The 23,119-nt window shown below is 40.1% G+C and overlaps 1 protein-coding gene across 1 annotated transcript in view; it reads left to right on the forward strand.

The window, feature by feature from the left end:
* The window catches only part of LOC126204437 (serine/threonine-protein kinase SIK3), a 538,421-nt gene extending 516,691 nt beyond the window's left edge, over positions 1–21,730 (forward strand). The window contains exons 18-19 of the mRNA XM_049938826.1: positions 3,105–3,430; positions 19,867–21,730. Of these exons, the coding sequence (XP_049794783.1) occupies positions 3,105–3,430; positions 19,867–20,418 (878 nt within the window). The 3' untranslated portion in view covers positions 20,419–21,730. The remainder of the gene's footprint in view (positions 1–3,104; positions 3,431–19,866) is intronic.
* The last annotated feature ends 1,389 nt before the right edge of the window (positions 21,731–23,119 follow it).

Genomic DNA, 23,119 nt, shown 5'->3' on the forward strand with positions numbered 1-23,119 from the left:
GTATTAGCTCTGACATCTCGGATTCACTTGCGGAGATCATTTTATGGGTGATCATTTTACAAGATATACGCGGGAGAAAGTAATGTATTGCCTGACTCTTTTTCAGAATATACTTTGTAGAAATTTCAATCGCCAACTGAGAAATACTGTGACAAAATGTGCTATTCTTCCTTTTCATCTGAGCTTCTCTGGCTCTTTTACTAATCCAACCTCAGAATGGTTCCAGACTAATATGCAGCACACAGTAAGTGGTCTTAGTGTTTTGTAAGCCACTTCTTTTGTGGATGTATTACTTTTTCTTAGGCTTTGCCCTGTGAATCGGTGTGGCATCTGCTGTCCATACTATTTGTTTCATGTGGTCATTTCATGTCAGGTCACTTTAGGTGCTTACTCCTAGGTATTTTATGGTAGGTGCTGTTTCCAGTGATTTGTTACCAATAGTGTAGTCCTACAGTAGTGGCTTTCTGTGCACTATGTTTCATGCATTTGTGTTTGGCTAAACTGCCAGTCCCTGTCCAGGTTTTCCTGCCCTTTACTACCATCTTCTGACGGTGTTACCATCATACAGACAGCTGCATCATCTGTGAATGGCCCCAAGGAGCTTCTGACATTATTCGACAGATAACTTTTATATATTGTAAACAGCAACTGTTCTACTGTATGTCCCTGTGGTACTCCTGAAATGGCATTTATATCTGTCAGTTTTACTCCATTAGGAGCAATGTCTTGTGTTCACTCTGCAAAAAAGTCCCAAATCCAGTCACAAATCCTGTCCAGTACTCTATAATCTCGTGGTTTGTTCTCTAAACAACAATGTGGAACTATACTGGACGCCTTCCAAAAATCGAGTAATGTTGCACCCACTTGGGTGCTGATGTCTACAGTGCTATGGATCTCTGGGATGTGAAGAACGAGTTGAGTTTCATGAGACATCTGTTTTTGGAGTTTGTGTTGATTTTGTCAGTGATAGGGGCATATAATTATGTATATGTGTCCTAACATCCATCTCAAAAACTGGAATGACCTGCACCGCCCCCCCCCCCTTTCTTTTTTTTAAAAAAAACCTCTAGATCCTACAGCATTGGTTTGATGATCAAAAGGAGGAACCGTATTACAAAATTATGGGGTGGAACAGATCGAGAGGTCAAATTCGGTATTTTGGCCTTCTGTCTGTCATTTTCCATTTAAGTTTCCTTATGATCACTGAGCAGCCAAATAGGTGATTTAAATGCACATACTGATAAGTTGTAAGACCACAACTTCTAAGGGTTTTTAATCGGATTGGTTGAAAAAAATTTACCTCCAAATTCATTGAACATTTTATGTTGCTCTCCTTAAGCTCATTTTCACTTTGTTTGTTAGCTAGCCTTTGATTTCACTTAAATCTATGATGAAGCTCTCTTCACTTTTGTAGCAACTTTCCAACATGGCTACTAAAGAACACTGGATTTTTCCATGCCCTTAAAACCTTGCTTGGAATTTAGTTGTGTATGGTGTATCGAACAATCCTTTTGAATTTGATCCACTTTTGGACCACATCTTTGTCCTCAAAACTGAGTACTCAAGAACTCTGCAGCTTGTATCTTGTCAATCTTGCTAAGCAAAAACATTTTCCCTACCTTTCTTAACATTTCTTGTAACACCCGTAGTCACTGATAACATTAAAATGGTTTCATTGGAATACTCTCTCTCTCTCTCTCTCTCTCTCTCTCTCTCTCTCACACACACACACACACACACACACACACACACACACACACACACACACACATGCACATGTGCTGACACTGTCATCTTTGTACACACCATCAGTGCCTCCAACACTATCACACATGCAAACCATGATCCATACCTCTACTTTTGACAGCTGCCACACTCCTTCTGTCCAGCCCAGACAGCTGGTACCCATTCCTTCCAGACAGCCTAGCCACCTATGGTTATCCATCTATGGTTACAAGCAGTCCCTCTCGAAATACGACAGGGGTTTCCTGAGGCCTTCAAAAACTGAAATGACCTTCCATTCCTTGTCCAGAAACATCTCCTGTGTATTGTCTCCCAGTAACCCACTGTCACCCACATACTCTAACCAACTTCCTATTTTACGAAGTAGAAAATATTTTAAAATGTTAATGAATTTAAAAATTGTTGTTACCAATAAAGTCTTCCTTTACATAACTTCTGCTCGTCACCCATTCTGTCTTGATGTTCTTATTGGCATAGTTTTAGTTTAAATGGGAAGATATTCCAGTTTTCTCTCTCTCTCTCTCTCTCTCTCTCTCTCTCTGTGTGTGTGTGTGTGTGTGTGTGTGTGTGTGTGTGTGTGTGTGTGTGATTAAATTTCTTGAGCTCTCCACGTTTTATAAATGCTTTCAATAGAGTTCTTCTCACCAATCACCATGAGGTCAAACGTACGACTTGTATACTCTGATGTAGTAGAAATTTTTCCCTACAAAGAACCAGACGTCAGAGTTATTGTAGTATAAACTTATTCCAGTGATTGACATTTAACAGGAAAGATTTTCACTTATATCTCATTTTTAATCTACCACTTCAGATAGTTTTATTAATCAATAATAATAATAATAATAATAGTAATAATAATAGCCAGTGTATCCTGTTCCACAAATATACACAAAATGTACAGGGCTATTTTGAAAAATATTTAAGTGTAAGTAATTTTTATATCTGCATTTTATATTGAGAGATATCTGAATGTCAGAGAGATAATATCCTGTTTGTTAATACAGATGTAAAATGTAATTTTATTCTATGAAAAATTTCATTGGATCATGTTGCTTATGACAGCAGTGTGTTGTGTTCTCCAATGCAGAATGAACATGTGTCGTTGACCAGTTTTATTGCAATGGGCACTGATCACCCACAAAAGTATGACCCCATTGTGACTCTGTGCTACCCACGTCTGGGCCAACCGAATCATTTTCTCCACTTCGGTTTTGACTTCTCAGTGCGGAACAGGTAGCTCCTGTCAAAAAAGAGGCACTGTCGGCAGTCGGTACATTCGATACGGTCAATATTGACAGAGTTGACAGTACTCACATCCTCCCGCACGTAGCCGTAACCGAACTATCTCGTCCGTACTGCAGGTTCCCCCGTACACCAGCAATGCTGCGGTGGCGCAGAGTACCCACAGTCGCCGACCTCCAGCGTGAGCTGCCTGGCGGCGGGGCTGAGCGGGCTGTCCACGGGCGGGGTGCCACTCGCACTCGACCTGCGAGTGACACCGTCACCCCCGTCGATGTCGCAGCCGCCGCCACTGGGCACGATCCGTGAGGAGCTCGACAGGCAGGGCCGGCAGCAGCACCGGCAGATGCACCCGCAGATTAGCCTGACAGACGAGATGGGTGACGAGGTCACCCTCGTCGCGCCGCCGCACTACTACTGCCCGCCCTCGCTGCCTCCGCCATTTGCGGTAAGTCTGCACGGGACGTGTGCCGTACTCGAGTTGCGGTTGGTCGTCGGCGTACTTTAGGTGTAGAAATTGTGTCAGATGTTCTGAAGTAGCTGCAGTTTAATATTATTATCGATTTGACGTATCTTGTGCTGTAGAATTTCCGATGACTGAAACTTACTGTATTTAGGGATGTACTCAGGTGAGCTACTTGGACTCTTGCCAAAGTGGTGAGCCATCATCCATCTCATTACAAGTGTGGGAAGCTGTGAAGGGAGGAGGATGGGAGGAGAAACGGGTGTGAACGGGCACAGCAGGTGCCTATATCGCATTTTTGAGACGTGGTCCACACTGCAGCAAGTTGCTGATGTGATTTATTACAGATTTGTTATAGTTTTAAAGAGTACTGTACTGGGAGATGTGACTGTGAAACAGTGGTTATGGGACAGCTGTGTATAAATCGTGATAGCCCTAACTTCTGACATACCTTTAAAATGAATAACACTGTTTCACACAAAGTTTCTGGTGATACAACTCTCGCATTTGGTGACCATTGTATTTGCATATTAAATGCACGAACTGTGCTCATCAGAGCACTGTGCTCAAGTCATCAGAGGAATGTAAATAATTTAGGAAATGACGGTCTAGTAGTTGAGGCATCGATTGTCGACAGACAGGCGCGCGAACGAATCTGAGGACAGTTCTATCATTCAAACAAAACATTCTTCGTAGCCGTCGAGTATGTGTACACACACAGATGTATTGCTACGTTGTCCTGCCCGAGTACACAGTGCCGGCAGTTGGAATCGTGTGGGGAAGGGGTCATATTGGATGGAGTGGGAGAAGATGGAAGTTGGAGGGTGGGTCAGGAAAGCGGGACCGACAGCTCTGAGGGAGAGGCAGCAGCTGCACAGGACTGGAATGTCCCACGGGTGAGCACGGTCTGGCTGCCAGCAGGTGGAGTCGTGCAGAGTGCGTGACAATGTGCGAGGAAGGAATGGGAGCTAGAGACAGAGTTGGAGGTTAGGGAAGCTGCATAGAAGAGGGTGTGAATGCAGGATGAGAGAAGTTATACGCTGATTAAAATAGCTTAGTGATAGACAGATTACTGTGGCTGGGGACAATGTCACTGGCATGCAGCTGGCTTTGCTACTAGAGGCTGTACCTCCAAAATGAGCAACAAGGGGAGCACACGGCACTCGAGAGTGAACTACAATTGTTAGGCGATCGGCCTCTAGCACACGCTCACCAAAATTTCAACCACAGAGTTATTTTGGTTGTACTGTTATTGTGAGTACATATTGATGTTTTGGGTGGGTGTAGTGGACAATTCATCCCCCTAGCAAGAGTTCAGGAACGGATGTGGCATCAGGCTGGACAAGAATAATTCATAGAAATTTGGCTGAATGTCAGAAAGGTATGACAATAACCCACCACAGCAGCTATTTGAGGCATTATTACCTTTACTACTTAAATTACCTGAACACAGAAGACAGTAATTATAAGGGGCAATCACAGAGCTTGTGTTCAAAAGCTGTACAATCCAGAATCAGTATGCCAGTCAGGCAGAATCACTGTGAGGGTTGAGGCAAATGTCTCACCGATGGACCAGGATTATGATACCCATTTAGGGAAACACTGTGTCTGCTATGTGAAGAAGACCGTAACTGCCTGTTGTACATTCTTGTCTGACAGGAATTGTCGTCCCTTCGAGACGTTTTTTTATGGGACCGAAGGTGTGATAATCACAGGGGAAGAGATCGTGAATGTAGGGTGGGTGTTAAAGTTCTATCACTTGAGTTGGCGTAATTTCTGATCTCTCCCAGATCAACTGATGTCCTTTGTTGAATCTGGATTAGCACAGAACTTGACACATCATTCAACAATTGTAATTTCCGACAGATGTGCTACCTCATACCATTTCTTCATTCCCTGACAGATGTGTACCAGTGTTCATCCTTCAACAGCTGTTGAAAGAATAACAGCACTTCAGTCCTGTTCGGATGTTGACATTTGGTAAAAACATTGTCATACTTCACATTTGTGCACTTACTGAACACACATCAGAAAGTTACAAATGCGGCACTAATCACTTGCCTGCACATCGGTGCTTGGAGCTGCAGTATGCTGAATATACACTGCAGCAATGTCCCCAAACAGAAATTTTTTTATCACCACTTATGTTTGCTAATGCTATTTTACTATTTTTTCTTTCACCAAAGCCCATATATAAAGTGGGTTCCATACATATACAGTGAAAATTGTAGAGATGAAGTATGTGAGATGAGGAACTAATAGTCAGAAATAAATAAGGCACACACACGTAAAAGTTCACTGATATGATGGGCAATTGTTTGTTACTAGATGTAATCCAAGTGCCCACCGTATTGGTGCAACTTCAGAAAATGGTATACACTTGTCTCAGATGACTGGCAACAGTTCTCTATCGCCTTGTTGGCTGGTATTGTACGAGATTGACTAGTGTGACCTTATTTGCTCCAGGACCTTCTGTAAGGGAGATGTCACAGTTTTTGGACACTGCATGACTCATTGTTGTCTGTAAGATGCTGTAGCTTCACCTTCTCTGTGCACTTCCTAACTCTGATATAAGTGTCCACGAGCAGCCGAACCACAGACACACTTGTGGGATAGGAAGAGGTGGTCATACAGTACAATTGCCAAACCTTATAACTACAGATATCTACCATATGGGGTTATGTGCGGTTGTTGGTTGCAAAACTGCAGCAAAAGTTGAAGGAGGAGTTGGATGGTACACTCCTACCTTCTTTCTTCATTGTACGACAGGCACGTAGGGCATGTGGAAAATACTTACACACCACTGTAAAACGTGTGTTGAGATCAGTGGTTGCCATTTGAATAGTTGTGATGCTCATATGTTATTGCTATAAAGTGAATAACTTGTTTGTATTGGTGAAAAACGAAATTTTAATTTTTAATCATTAATTTTTCATCTCAAAGTAAATGTCTGTATAATTTGACATCAAAACTACTTTGGGGAATGCTAGATAAAAGAAATGTGTTACTGTATTAATAAATGTATTATAATATTAACTAGAAAACGCATCCTGATGTTCTACAAAAATGTATTGTACTTCTGTGCTGTAGAATCTCTGTCTGAGGTTTCCTACTTCATGTCAGTTTAAAGGTGTGATCTTCGGTCATTACCTCTGCAGTAGTGTGTCCTGCTAATATTGATAACAAGTGTAGTTGACCACTGTCTCACTTGGAGAAGTTACACTTGGAATTGTAGATATTGTTGCCTGCATGTCATGCTTCAAATGCTTGTGTTGTTCTTTGAGTCTTTTCTAACATTAGTCCTAAAGTCTCAACACACAATTGTTTATCTGTTCTATTAATTTTAGTAAGGTTTGCAGTTTTTTCAAAATGATATTAATATTACCACCTGCTGCCCATATTTTCTCCTGGAGGAAGTTCCAAAAGCTGGGAATAGACTTTTTCTACTTTTATTCATCCTGTCACCAGTACAGAAAATTCCACTTCCGTATGTAAGTGTGATCAGCCTTGTAATTATACTTCTTTCAAGCAAATTTTCCTTTTGATGCAGTGTAGATAAATAGGTAAAGGCAGACATTTCTGAAAAGCTTGTTGACAATGGACAAGTTTAAGTCAAATTTTGTGCAAGTTTGCTGTGGAATTAAAATGTCTGTATTCATGCAAATATGTTTATACATGCTGCACCTAGAAGCCATGTAACCACTGCTGGAAACAGTTAGTCACTCTCTTTTGTCTAAGTTTCATAAAGATTTTAGCCGCACTAAATGCAATATAACACCTTGCAATATAAAAGTGTCTCTATGTAAACAGGACCAGTAGAAACCTGATTTCAAAACATGAGGTAAACAGATCAAGCACTTGAAGATGGGCTCCCAAGGTTCAGAATGCATTGGAATAAAAATCACAGCTATTGGCTGAAGGTGATTTATTTATTTATTTATTTATTTATTTATTTTTTCCTCAAGAAGTAACACAAACATGATGACGCTGACAACAGTGGACAATATAAAGACATTTTTAAAGGATTTTGATGTATTATTTGAAAGTGGATTGTGTTTTGTAGAAGAGTTTGCTGGGAATGACAAAACACAGACAGACATGTTTTGATGTCTTCAGCATAATTTTATATGCTGGAAAAAACACAAAAAGGAAGTGAAAAAGTTGGTCAAAGGCTGAATTTGAAGAAACCTCTAATGATCAAAGGCTGAATTTGAAGAAAACGTCAAATGAGTCACCTTCTCCTGTCTGTCAATCTGAATTGCAAGGATACCATTCTATGCATTGGGCTTCTGAGGCTCCTTGTTTGTCACATAATTTTGATAACATTCAAGAACTGCCTATGTCCCCTACTACAGATGCTGTATTGCCTCTAAAGGTCTTGGAAGCAGGGATGCAAGTGTGTACCTTCAGACTCTTTGGACCTCGACACACATTGATGATGTAATTAAGTAGGTCAGCAGCTCAAATTTTGTTTCTTGTTGTTAAAGTATGCAGGCTTATACATTTATTTCTTTGAATTGTAATCTGGAATCAGAAGTGTCGCTCACTTTGTAGTTTATCTACGATCCCCGTGCATATTTTGTAGTCTTACAAAAAGTTCAGTTCACTCATTTTTCTCTCCTCGGTTTTTGCATTGTGTTTAATGTGGCTCCCAAATGTTCCACAAAGCTGCCTCGTTTTCTACGGGGGGCGTTCCCATCGAGGGGATTGAAGTTCTCGATAATGGTAGAAGAATAGGAAGTACTCTTCTTCACCTAATCTTGATTCTCCTTTCTGCACTGTCCAGTTACAGACACACTTTGGACCATTCTCCATTTTATAAGGAATAGTTGATTCATTTGCTATGAAAAAGTCCACAGAGTACTTTGATAGCTGGCGATTTTAACTGTATGTTGTGTCCTTAGGATCAGTTTCTCAATTTTAATTTCTGTCAGGAATTGAAAAATTTACTTTGTTCCTTGAAACTGCAAGACATTTGGATCTGTAAATATGTGACTCTTGTCACTTCTTGTTACTTCTAGCAGTAGACCTACAGATTTTATTTATCTGTTTGGACGCATGGCAGAATTTTGGCTGTCAATGTCATCTCTGGCAAGCTTCGCAGACCACTGCGCAGTGACTGTTACTTTAAATCCTGCACTGCAGCCACTGAAATTGTTTTGATCAGCATGGGTGCTGTGTGTGGTGCACTTGGAGTGATTCGGGAAGTGCAGAATCGTAGTCTCCATTCAGCTGTGCGATACGCCTCCAATTTGGAATGGTGGATTCGACGGCAAAGCCGAGGCTTCGACAAATGTCAATTCAATTCTGTGTCAATAGAGTGTGGGAATCTCGGAGGATGCAAGAATTTTACTACCCTTTCTTATATGACCTTTAAAATAGCACTCATCAGGCTTCCCTATTTATTGCAGATAGCAAATGTGTAAAGGAGCAGTTGTTACAGTTGAGGGAGCATGAAACGGAAGGGTCAATGGTGTGATCCAAACCGTGTGCTTCAGTCATGGATGAACTGACTTCTTTATCTGATTTAACATAAGACATGCATGTATTATGTTTCTCAAGTTGATGGACAGCAATTTTGTGACAGCACAAAAGGCCCCATATTGCATGCCCTCCATCAATTCTATGTTGGGCTGCATGAAGTACCCATTCCTGTCGATATGACATCGGATTCCTTTGTTCTTACTCTGGACTGTAGACTTGTTCCCACTCATAATGCCGCATTTTAGATGTTTTTCGGTGTGATGATGTTAGGGACCTTATTGTCGGATTGCCTTCTTGTAAATTGCTGAAGCTGAATGGTCTGCCAAAAGACTCTTATGTGCTTTTTTGACCTTTGTTGGGTACTACTTTTACATTGCCTTTGAATGAAGTGTTGAAAGGGATGTTGGTGCCTGACTCTTTTAAGGTTGACAAAATTTTGTTAGTTCTTAAAAGTTCTGATTAGGCAGCGATTGATAAATTTCACCCGATTATCATATTAAAGTTTGATTATAAGACTGTGGCAAGGGCAGTGAATAGCTGGCTGTCTGGTTTGCTGGAGAAAGTTGTTCCTGACCATCAAAATTGTGTTCCTGGTTATTCTATTCCGACCCTGGTAGCTGAATGTCTTGATGTTGTATTGGTGACCGCTGTTACTTCTGTTCCGTGTGCTCTGGCTTTTATGGGTTTTGATGAGGTGTTCAATCCTGTCAGCCATGACTTCCTGTTGCAGGTTCACTATTGACATGCAAAGGCTCTTTTCTAATTTGTTTATGAGTATCTGAGCTTTCATGGTTGTCAGTGGCCAAGTGATACAACCCCGATTAAGATCCATAAAAGTTTTCCTCGGGAAGTTCACTCTCAGTTTCATCATTTGTTGTATCACTTGACACCCTTGTTTGAAGGATCACCGCTCATTTACGATGGGGACCCTTTTAGGTGAGACGATCTTGGTGGGCACGTACACAGATGATACGATGATGTTACAACATTCTCCTGCTGAGATTCCATTCCTCATGGCTAGTGTGAATGCCTTTTGTCTTGTAGCTGGTACCCACATCTACAAAGGCAAATGTTGGTCAATGCAAGTCATTTCCTGGGCATCGATGGTCAATCAGCATAAGCTTTTGGGAGTCATAATTGATCAGTCACCAATTAAAATGGCTACACTTAATTGGGAGTCAGTTATGGGGAAGATACAAGGTGCAATCTTGAAGCATGAGCGGTTTTTCCTTAACCTGCTTCAGAAAATTCAGACCCTGCATATCTGTGTCTTGTGCAAAGCATACTACATCACTCGGGTCTTTCACTTCCCTCGATGATTGCTAGGAAACTGAAACACCTGTCTAAGTCATGTTTTATGGAAACATTACAGTTTTTTATTACAAAATGATGTGGTTACATGTGTGCATCCCCTCTGTGGTTTGAAAATATCCAATATTTAAAAGAAAATGTCTGTGTTGTTTGTTCAGTCCACTGTGTTTGAAACACCTCTGTTTAAATTCCTGATTTGGGTTTTATGTAATTTACCGAAGCTGCCAAACAGTTAATTATTATGATTATCTGACCGTGTGCTTAATGGATGGAAGGCTATCGGTTTTTCTGCTGTGGTTTTGGGGGTATTTCAACCGAGTGCAGCTGTTCTGAGACGGAATACTTAATGATTGAAAGTTTGTGTATTATTAAGGACCACAAAGGTTGCGATATACAAACTCATATGTATTTCCAACTAGCACACAATTTCTGAGGCAGTTGCTACCTTCGCCTTACACGTCTAATTACGGTTATATCTTTTATTGATTGTGGCTTTTAAGTACTTTGTCACACGCAATGATGATGGTTAACATTCACAACAATCCTCACTGCAATCCATGGTTGTTGCTGGCCAACGCGGTTCACGCGAAACACGTAATTCGGCACTTGTCACTTTTGGTTTCATATCACTCGCGAATCAGTATCGATGAGGGTCCATCCGATGATGATTAGGGAGACGCGCTCATTTGTCATATTTCAGTAAATTTACCGTTTACAACTCACTCGACCACCATTCTTGCCTATCTTTCCAACACTACTTCTCACTTGACACTCTGCAGTACTACTGTGCACTCAACACTAGGTTCACTGCCTCCTGCAGCGCTCGACAATTGACTCCTGTCTGCTATCGACGTGGGTGTCAGATACTAGCATCTATGTTCGTGAGATCGTGGATCCCTTACATGTTGACTATCTGTAATGCAATCCACTCATTCACATCTCAGTTGTTTTAGTGTCTGCAGTTGAGCAGTCTTGACCCACATGTCAATGACAGTTGATTGAATTTTTAGTTAAAACATGACCATGAATTTTATATTGTTCTCAGTTATTTGGGGGGCTGATATTCTACAGAGGCTGCATCTCATGACCAAATTTTTGTTAATGCCTGTTGGTGGGCTTGATTGTTTGGTACATGTTGAACAAGCATCACCACAAACTTCTAAGAAAACAGTGTGATTTCATCTTAGTCTTACTGCTCTACCAATGACAATGACAGTTATCCATAAACTGTTATCCACCAGTGAGCACCAAATTCATATTAGACTTAGTGTCATGTATCAGTGCAGTCACTGTCCCACCACAGACAAGCTACAGCATTATTTATCTGCCATGGTCACGTTGCAAACTTACTCTGTCTTAAAAGACAATTCACATAGCTAACTTGCTCGGTTGAGACTGCCTTTTCAGCTGATATCCTGTTGTGTCCATTGTATGGTGTCATTGAGCTCTTGGTTGCTTTCGTCGCTCATATTTCCACTGATACATGTGACATCAACATTTTGAACTTCACATTCCACTGGCATACTTTCTGAAGGTTAGTGATCTGATAGTGCACACACTCCCAAATGTGGGTGTGCATCCCCTCAGTATGTATAGCACATCCTTGCAAAACTTGATCAAAATCGGTCATCCATAGGTCATCACAGGTTAAAATCTTGTCCAAAAATGCATCACCATTGCTATTGAAACAATTTCGGAGTTCATTGCAAATAATAATAATAATAATAATAATAATAATAATGTTTCTTTGTCCATGTTAACTTTACAGTCTTGGACAGCGTCATTTTTTCTACAATTATATCAATATCATGTCATTCCAAGAATGAATATACACATCAAATAGCACATTGTATATCGTTCCATGCAATAATGTTATAAACACATATATCACTCCATACATATAATGATTATATACATCAATTAGCCAATTATAACAATACCACCACTAATATATGGCAGTATGTAAAAGAATAAACTAACAGTACTGCAGCTCAGAATTCTTCTAATGAGTATAAACATCTTTCTATTAACAAATTTTTCAACTTGCGCTTGAAAAGATTGCCTTGGAGTTGCTTTATATTTTTTGGCAACTTATTATAGAATTGTCTCCAGTTACATATGAACTGTGGTCTGCAGCTTTCTTGTTAGTCCGTATCCTATGATAGTCACTTTTGGCTCGAGTATTGTAATTATGGGTGTCACTGTTCTTTACACTATTTTCCTTGTTCTCTTTTACAAACATTATGGTCTTAAATACATACAATGATTACACAGTCAGTAATTTAAAATTTTTGAAATAGTCCCTACAGGACTGGTGTTTGCTTATATTAGCAATTATCCTAACTGCTCTCTTTTGAAGCCTGGAGGATGTTATATTTAAGTAAACATCAATTGAACCAGTGACCAACTCTCTTGCCAAGATTGTCAATTAAAAGTTTTAGTTCCTCGCTTATGGCGTTGCCTTCACTATATACGTTTGCCTGTTTAATTGCTGAATGATGCTTATGTAATATTAGGTTGGTGCATAAGTTCATAGTGTTTTTCCATAAATTTAGTAAATGCAACAGATACACATAACAGGCACTTCAGTATCAATAATACTTACCCCTTCACTATTTACAACCTTCTACCAATTCTGGGATAACTTTTCGATTCTGTGACTGTAGAAATCACCCAGTTTTGAGGCAAAGAACTCGTCAAGCCGTGTTAAATGTGCAGTTTTGCACAGAAAGGAATTTCCTTGAGGGTTGTTTGGTAAAGAGTGGAAAAGGTGAATAAGGTGTTTGTGGATGACTTTGCAACTGAACTCTTGTATAGTTTTTTTGGTCAGTGTAGCAGAATGCAGGCAGGTGCTATCATGGAGTAGCATCACTTGTTGTTCTCGGATTGTGTCTGCAAGACACCTTACTTGTTGACAATAAATGTCAGTAGTGATGGTTACACCAGGTGCATACTGTTATCTTTTGTAGATGGGCACTGATCTTTGTACAGGAAATTGCTACTTTGTTTGGGCTCAACCATTCCTTACGTTAGCATAAAGACACCATTTCTTGTTGCTGGTAATGATACAGGATAGAAATGGTTGGTGTTAGTCATGAGCCAATTGATGATGAGCAACAGAGATGCACATATGGCCACCTGCTGATTTTCACGATCTTACCTCAGAACATAGGCTCGATTTTCAAACCTTTCCCTTTGGATGCAAATGTTGCACGATGATGGTACGATTGTAGTTCCTCACCTTTGTCAGTTCTCGAGTACACTTAAGTGGACCATTGTGGATTAAAGTGTTTAAACGATCATCAAACCACAAAGGTCTTCTCGAATGTGGAGAGGCACTAATGTCAAAACAATCATCTTTAAAATGAGAAAACTATTTTCTCGCCGTGCTCTTTCCAGTTGCATTATTCCCGTACGTGGCGTAAATGTTTCTGGCTGCCTCTGCTGATTTCACCCTTCCACTGAACTCGAACAGAAGTGTATGCCAGAAATGTTCAGATTTCTCCATTTGGTACTTTATTTTCTAGCCTCCAGGATCTCCAAATGACAAACTGACAATACGTAAATTCAAATAGCAACAGTGAACTACAAATAAAAAATGACAATCGATAAATAAACCGATAGCAACTGGAATACCGACACGCAAAGCAAAAAAGCTGTGAACCTAAAGATAACGTGCTAAGTTACAGATAGGCACAATTAAGACATTTACACATAAGCTTTCAGCCACAGCCTTTGTCAAAAAAGAAAAACGCACATCATTCATTCGTGCAAGCAAGCTCACCTCTTACACACATTTCTGCCAGCTCTGGCATCTCGGACCAGAATTCTTCTCCTTCATCTTGTTAACATTATTATTCTATTGTAATGTTACTATTGCATTCTGGCCTGAGCTGCCAGAGTTGTGCGGTCACACGTGTGTGAGGGGCGCTTGCCTGCATGAGAATGAATGGGACCTGTTTCTCTTTTTCCAACGAAGGCTATAGCCAAAAGCTTGTATGTAAGTGTGTTTTAACTGTGCCTGTCTGCAACATAGTGTGTTATCTTTATGATAAGTGGCACTCTATCTTTTCCTACATTACTGATGTTCCTACCTGAAGTTCCATTATTTAAAAAAGCTACAAACTTATGTAGCAACCTAATAATAACAAATACAAATGTAGCTGTAGCATAATCTATAATCTGTTTTTAATCATGAAAGTAGTTAAAATATACAACTGCAGAGTTCCTTTTGTCATCCTAAGGATGAAAAACGGGACAACTTACTGCTTCACTATTAGAGTTGTACAGTAAATCATCAAATATTAATGGGTGTGTGTAACCTCAGTTTTCTTGGTTGTATATGGAAAAATAACAATGTGGACATAATAAGAACCCCATGTTATACTCACCAACATAAGACTGATTAGCCAAAACATTGTGACTGCCCACCTAAACTTTTGACATGGATCGTAGTATGGAAGCAATGAGGCCTTGGTAGGTCACTGGAGGGAGTTGGCACCACACCCACACACATACACATACACACGTCACCTAATTCACATCAATTGCAACTTTGTCACTGTGTTCCTTGAACCACTCCATCACACTCTTGGCCTTATGACACGGTGCATTATCTTACTGAAAAATGCCATGCCGTCAGGAAGCACGATTGTCACGAAGGGGTGTGCAACCAGTGTACGATACTCCTCGGCCGAGCTTCGCCTTGCACGAGCTCTCTGGACCCACGGATGCCCAAGTGAATATTTCCCAGAGCATAATGGATCTGCCGCCAGCTTGTCTCCCTCCTGCAGTACAGGTGTCAAGGAGTTGTTCCCCTGGAAGATGACAGATCGAGTCCTCCCATCAGCGTGTTGAAGAAGGTACCAGAATTCATTAGACTGTGCAATGCTTTGTGACTGGGCTAACATCCGTGCCAAAGGTCACGTGTCCATTTCAGTCGTAGTTGCCGATGTCGCGGTGTTGACATTGTCACATGCGCGGATCGTCAGCTGCTGAGGCCCATCGATAGGAGTGTTCGGTGCACTGTGTGTTCAGACAAACTTGTACTCTCACCTCAGTTTTCTGCCTGTCCTGTTTTACCAGTCTGCCTGTCCTGTTTTACCAGTCGGCCCAGCCTACGAGGTCCGACATCACCAATGAGGGTTGGCTGCCAACCCCAAGACGTCTGGATGTTTCACCTCAGTTTTGCCACATGTTGAGGACACTCACCACAGCCCTTCTCAAACATCCAACAAGTCGTGCAGTTTCTGAAATGCTCATGCCAAGCCTCTGGGCCGTCATAGTCTGCCCTCAGGTCAAACTCGAAGAGATGGTGCACCTTTTCCATGTTACATGTGCACAACCCGCTCACTGATACTACACGTCACCTATATTACACGCACCATGAGTGTGCCTCATCAGCAGTCATTTTTCATCATGTGACATTGCTATCAGCTGGGTGGTTTTGTATCAATAGTAAGTTGGTGGTCATAATGTTGTTGCTGATCAATGTATGTTCACAGTAAACAAGAAAGATTTGAATGAACCATATAGTGTACCAAAAACAACAATTTAATGTAAGGGAATCAGATGAGACACAAAAAAATACAGATATACTTTCTTACAGATATCCAGAACATTACATCAGATGTATGGATTTTAATATATAATACAACCAATAAATATTTAACGTATTTGTAGCTGGTTGGAGTTAACATATTTTGGCCATATCATCAAAGGCAACTGAGTATGTATTAGGGATATTATTTGTATTCTGAAGTTGACAAATAGATGGATGGACAACTAAATACAAATAGATTTTGTGAAAAGTACACACATCCTATTTGTAAGATTTAAAATCAATACACTGAGAAATTTATTTGATGTGACTTCATGTTAAAGTACATAATAAGTTCATAACATCCTGATGCAAAGGAAGACAAATTAATAAAGTCTGTCTAAAGGAAAGTTATGACACGTGTAAGAATAGTTCACACTTGCCCTAATAACCAAAGACTACAGCAAGTGAAGTAAAACAATTACAGACTTCTTATAACCTAAGAAAAATTATTTAGAAAGCTCTAGTTTTTAAGATCTTTTAGGTAATTGAAAACAGTATCAGGCTGGAATAAATCTCAGTCCAGTCCTTCATTGACCTTATGAAACATAACCATTTGTCCTATTAGTAACAATGATTTTACATAACATGATGTGATGCATTGCTGTAATTTCAACATTTTCCCTGTTCATAAAGTGAGCACACTGATGCTCTAAATATGACATGCAGTCATACAGCAGCATGTTATGAATATTTATGTGAATTTAATGTGTTTTCTGAAAAGCTCACTCTCCCATTGTGCGAGATAAGAGGAACACTGCATGGTTTATAATTTACTCTAATTGCCATGATACTCATCTGTGTCACTACATTTTTTGTGTGTACCAATGGTGAGGCTGCGGTCTTTGAGGTGTATTCAGAAAGTATCAGGGTTTTTGTGATATTGTGTAGTTTATTAGTACAATTTGCATGTTTTTTTTTTTCATTTTTCTGTTGGTAAACATGCCTGAAAAGCAAGTTCACATTATTAGCTGTATCAGATACTTAGTTTGTTATCAACTATCAAAGGCATTACCTTCATTTTAGAAAATAAGTGAAAGATGACCACTCACCTGTAGTAGACTGATGGGTGGCACATAGAATTATGTAATTGAATTTTATACACATCCAATCCTGGTACTGCTGATCTCTCCAAAAAATAACTTTGGAGCACACCACTGGTCATTCAGTATTATCCTGGTCTGGAATGTATTAATCAGCTAATTCGACAAGGCCTGTGACTTCCTAAAATCATGCCCTGAAATGAGATCCACTCTGTCTGAGATTTTGTGTACCGCACCTAGAATAGATTTGTGTAGCCCTCCCAATCTCCGCAATATTCATTCTCCTCCTGCACCCGTCTCCCTACCCTATGGCTCCTACCCCTGTGGCCATCCCCACTGCAAGACTTGCGCTACGCACCCTCCTACCACCACCTATAACAACCCTATAACTGGCAAAAAGGATATGTCCAAGGGAGAGCCACCTGTGAAACAACGCATCATATACGAGCTGTTTGGCCTTTCACATCGGCATGACTACAACCAAATTATCAGTTAGGATGAATGGGCATAGGCAGAGGGTGTATACTGGCGACACACAATATCCTGTTGCAGAGCATGCTCTACAACATGACAATCATGACCTCGGTGCCTGTTTCACCACAGGCGTCATCTGGATTCTTCCCCCAGACACCAGTTTCTCAGAACTCCATTGGTGGGAACCAGCGTTACAACATGTCCTTGCTTCTTACCAAGCACCTGGCCTTAATTTATGTTAATTTCTTCCGTCTCAGCATTCCTTCACAATAACTACTTCTTTCTTCTCTGTGTTTTAGTTTTCTACATCTTTCATTTTCTTATCTGTCTATTTTTCGCCACCCTCCTCCCACCTCTGATATGTACAGTGCACGTACCTTTTCACTCATATTAGCTCTTACACAATGTTTTAGCAGTAATCTCTGTCTTGCATATTACTCTGTCTTCCACCTTTAAGCTCTCAGGTTTTCATATCTCATCTGATACAGTCCCCAACAATCCGTCTTTTCTTCTCATCTCATCCAGTAAGTCTCCCGTGACCCATGGTTCTGGGTGACTTTTCCAAAATCTACCCCTTTTGCTAGACCTCTCCAGGCCTTTTCCTTCACTCCTCTTCCTTCCACTTCAACCGTTATAACCATCTTTCATGTGTGTGTGTGTGTGTGTGTGTGTGTGTGTGTGTGTGTGTGTGTGTGTGTGTGTGTGTGTGTGTGTGTGTGTGTGTGTACTGCTGCCACTTGGTGAGTAAATTTTTTATCCATCCAATTACATTCGTTGAATTTTCTGTCACTTTTGTCTGTACACCACACATCAGTCTGCTGTAGGTGAGTGAATAGTTCTCTTTCCCTTATTTTTAAAAAAAATGAATGTAATTACTTTGACACTTGACCACAGACTAAATATCTGATATGGCTGACAGTGTAAAGTCACGTTTCACACATGTTTACCAACAGAACAATGAAATAAACATGTAAATCATACTAATAAAATGTACGAAATCGCAAAAACCCGCTTCCCTTTCCCATATGTAAAATAAGGGAATGGGTAGTCCAGGTGATTATTTATTTTGTATAAACATTCATTAGAGAATTCATATAAATTTTACAAAAAAGAAATGGAATGATGTGCAGCAAGGTTTTAGAATTTATGAGAAAACAAGGATTTATGAATTGTGTAAATATTTTTAAGAAGGCTGTGAAGATATTGAAAGCTACTACTGCCCTGAATGGCCTTGCACATAATCAACTGATGAAATTGTGGAAAATTTAAAAGAAATTATTATGAAGAATCACTGAATCACTATCACAGAAGCTACTGGTGTTGTCAGTGCATCAGGCCATCTAATTTTTAGGACGTTTTAGGTATTAAATGTGAGATAGCAAAATTTTTCCCAAAATTGTGAACTAGTAAAAAAGGGGGAAATGCAAGTTGTTCAGGAATTGCTAGATGAAGCCAACAGTGAAGCAAAACTACTGAAATGTATCATAAGAGGTGATGAAAAGTGGATTTAAAGATACGATGTGAAATTTAAGGGTCAGTCATTCTGGTGGAAGCATTTGGGGCCACAGAGACTGAGAAATGCTTGACAAGTGTGGTCACATGTGGTGGCTACTCTCACTGTGTTCTGTAAATTTAACACCATAGTGCATCATGAGTTCTTGCCAAAAGATTGAACAATCAATAAAAATTACTACTTAAAAGTTGAATGCTAGTTGTGTAAAGCAAACTGAAAAGACCACCCAGAGTTTTCATGAAACAATTCATGGCATTTGCACTATGATAGCGCACTTACTCAACTTTCTTCTTGTTCTTGAATTTGTGGTCCAAAACAATACTATAATGATGCAAAAATAAAAATTTGCATTATTTTTTCAAGGAACCTTATATATAAAGTATAGAATACAAAGGACGAAGAATGGAGGAAACACACATACGGTGGGCATATGTAGTGGATAAATGCCATGGTGCAATGGAAGGGAAGAGGAAATGTGATGCAGTTGGTCATGAATAATATTAATTTTGAGGTTCATGGTGTGGTGTGCCATTGAACAGTATAAGGCATTTAATGCACCATAGTAATTGTTATTAAATATTAATTAATGCATGGCACAGGAACTTTTTAAGCAATGCGTCAGCAATCGTTGGTTAATATATTAAAAAACTAGAAACCCACCTCGATTGCGAAAAAAGCACCTAGTGTTAACCTAGGTTTCAGCGTAGAAGGTGTAATTATCTACGCCGAAACCTAGGTTAACACTAGGTGCTTTTTTTCGCAATCGAGGCAGGTTTCTACTTTTTTAATAGATCTGAAGGTCTCAGGTGCAATCTCTGGTCAACATCGGAGTAATTAGCCGGGTAATTCAGTTTGAGTGTCGGACGGAGCCTTCTGCCTACTCCTCCTGATAGGACTGTGCCTAGTAAACTGACGGAGTGCTCGTATCAACCTTCAGGTCAATGACAGCTTTACTTCATACCTGCACGATTTGTAGTAATCTGGAATTATTTTACAGATACCCGGCCCGTGTGATCCCGGCCGCCCGTCCATAGTCCGAGGAATCGGACGCCAGCGCCTTCCGACAGTCACGACTGGCGAGATTCGGCGGGAGCAGTATGCCAGGAATCACCCTTCGCTGCATCACACATTCCCGCCACCTTCGGGGGCGGACCTCGAAGTGACGTCGCCACCTTCTTCGCCTCCATCACCTCAGGATGGTGTCGTCGCTTCTGAGCTGCAAAAGACATCTAGCGGATCATTCGAGGTGGCACTGTCAGATTTTTGTTCGCGACTCGACGCAGCAGATATTCTCGGTCTGGTCAAGAGTATTATAGACACGCGCGCACCTCCGTCGAGCTTTGCATACGGAGGCGAGTGGGGCTCGACGGACGGATGTGACGATGACGGCGGTGGTGGTGGACTCGCCCTGGAGTACCCGGGCGGTGTGCAGATTGAGCTGAGGGTGTTCGGTTGTGAGTCTAAGGGTCTGAAAATGCGTAGAATATCCGGTGACCACTTACAGTACAGCCAGCTGTGCCAGGAACTGGTGTCTTGCATGTCTGTCTGAAGGTTGCGTTTCGGTTCTGTGACGAGTCTCTCGAGGTACGATTCAGATGCTAATACCTCTGCTGTCACTAAAGAGAAATTCCACGAGCACTATAAAGGTGCTTTCGTGAGTGCCAGATGTACATTTATTGGCAGTTTCATGTAATGGAGCCAGTATTGTCAAAAAGTGATTCTTATTTTTGGTACAGAATTAATGTGTCTTCTCTTTTGAATAGTTATTCTGATATGTAATACATGTGAACTGCAAGTAATTTCTTGACCAGTGTCAAAATTTGCGAGAGCATGTGCACATATTTATTGACGTGCCCCACACGGGAATGTATTTTCTACCACTTTTAATTCTATATCGTAAAAATATTTCATTTAATGTGCCTTTCTACTTGCTTAGTAGCTGGGATGTCAGAGTAGACACTAAAGACATAGATTTATTGTCTGGAGTGCCCGTTCAGCCAAAAAGACGTAATTGAGTGATACTTTGACAGTGATATTCCCTAATGCCCTAAGTGGAAGTATTGTACTGTCAGTCATTGTGATAGAATAAATGATTATTAAAGACTTACATACTTCATAAGCTATGAATGGCAGAAGTTCTGACAGAAGATGAGTGTTATACATGTTCAGTTTAAAGAAACATTTGCATAAAAAACTACTTACTCTTGTTAAGTCTATGACTTGTCCACCAAGCAATTGCTTATCTTTGACAATGGCAAATTTACTTGTCCTTAAAAACAACAGTGTCTGTTATTAAAGAATGATGATCCACATCTTTCTGACAAAAATGAGGTTACTCATATCCTAACACACAGCAGTAAAACTGTTCCCAGGAATCAGTACCACTGTCACAGGCAGATGCTGTTGATAATGTAGCATTTTATGCACATTTGAAACAAGGTTCTGTTAGCGAGTGTCATAAAGGAGATCTGTGTATGTATTGCAGTGAGCCTCTGCTTATGGATGTCTTATCTGCAGAAATAACACCAGTTTGCTCACAAGCACTGTCGGAACTCTGTGCAATGTTATTGTGTTGGACATTCTTGAAGTTTCATTGTCTGGGACGTCAATGAATTACTTTTTTCTGTGAAAATGCCACTATATTATTCATGGGAAATGAATAATTTCTACATCACTATGGTCCTGAATTTTACTCTTGTATGAGTTATGGAATGTGATTTAGAGAATGATGGGTAAGGACTTTTTTCCTTTTCTGGAAAAGTGAGAAAGCCTTTTTTTAGTAGCATCACCTTGTTGTAAGTGTTACTTTCAGTAGTATTGTGTGTGTGTGTGTGTGTGTGTGTGTGTGTGTGTGTGTGTGTCATTTCTGTTAAAAGGCATTGTTCACATCGGGAAGAAAAACCACTCCTCAAGGAGTTTATTCAATGACGTTATCCCTGACAGGTGATTTTATGGCATTCCATTAATTTCTTCTGCTTGAACCTTCAAAATACTTTTATCTACATCATATTATAAAGGAGTTTATGGGAAATTATATTTCTTGTTGTTAATGAAGTTTTATTGTATTGTACTATAGATATTTCATTTATGTATCTTCTTTTACCTTGAAAACAACATTATTGTGTTCTATACATTCAGTACACACATTTTGACTTCTCTTAACTTGTCATAAGTCCTAACGGTTATGTGAGAGTCCATTTTTACCAAATCTGTCCACTTCGTGTAACGTGCTTGTGAATGTGGAATAACCACTACAGTGCCATCACATACTGCCTGCTGATTAGCATTTGTGGTGTAAGAAAGATAGTTATTATCAGGTGTGTGTGTGTGGAAACTGCTCACATTAGTTCATACAAACATCTATAAAACAGAGGGTAATGGTATGGGCAAAGTATGATCAAACCTGTATGTGCTGAATGAGCTTTTTTTGTTTACGATGAATTCATTTTATTATTACAGTTGTTACAGTGCCTCCGAGTTACAATGAATGTCCTCTGATGTTTCAGTTGTGGAAATCTCATAGAGCAGCCCAAAATTTCACATTCATTCTTCTTGATAACTTCTACATAGGTCTCGTCAGAACTGGAATATTTGATAATTGACTGAATCCTGCGCTCATCTTAATAACAGTTGTCAAACTGGAAAATTCAGGATGGAATGATGACAATATTTTGAAAAGGATAGATTGCTATGCATCATATGGCAGAGGTGTCGAGTCGCAGATGAGCACAACAAAAAGACTGTTAGACAAATAAGCTTTCAGCCAATTTTTCCAAATTTAGAAGGCCTTTTGGCTGAAAGCTTACTTTCCTAACAGTCTCTTTGTTGTGCCTATCTGCAACTCAGCATCTCTGCTATATGGTGAGTAACAGTCTATCATTTTCATAATATTGTTAATAACAGCTGTCTGTCACAGCCAACACTACTTAGTTGTAGGTCTGAAACTGGACTTGGATGAGAGCTCATTTGTTGTCATTTTGAGCATTAGACTAGGCAAGACATGCTAAAATTGTGTTGTACAGAGAATTTGTTTGAGGAAACTGTAGAGTTGTGAGGAAACAGTACAACTGACTAGTACTTGCCCTGAGAAGGTGAATTTCTGATGCTGCTGACAGACAAAATCAAACTAGGAGGGAAAAAAAGAGGGTTGTGTTTTGGAAGGTTAGGAAGAAGAGGCAGGATGTGAGGGACACACCTGATGTGAGGATGAACAGCTCAGAAAACCAGGTATAGATTTGTTTCTTTTTATT

The sequence above is a fragment of the Schistocerca nitens genome, chromosome 9 (genome assembly GCF_023898315.1).
Source record: "Schistocerca nitens isolate TAMUIC-IGC-003100 chromosome 9, iqSchNite1.1, whole genome shotgun sequence".
NCBI classification, from domain to species: domain Eukaryota; kingdom Metazoa; phylum Arthropoda; class Insecta; order Orthoptera; family Acrididae; genus Schistocerca; species Schistocerca nitens.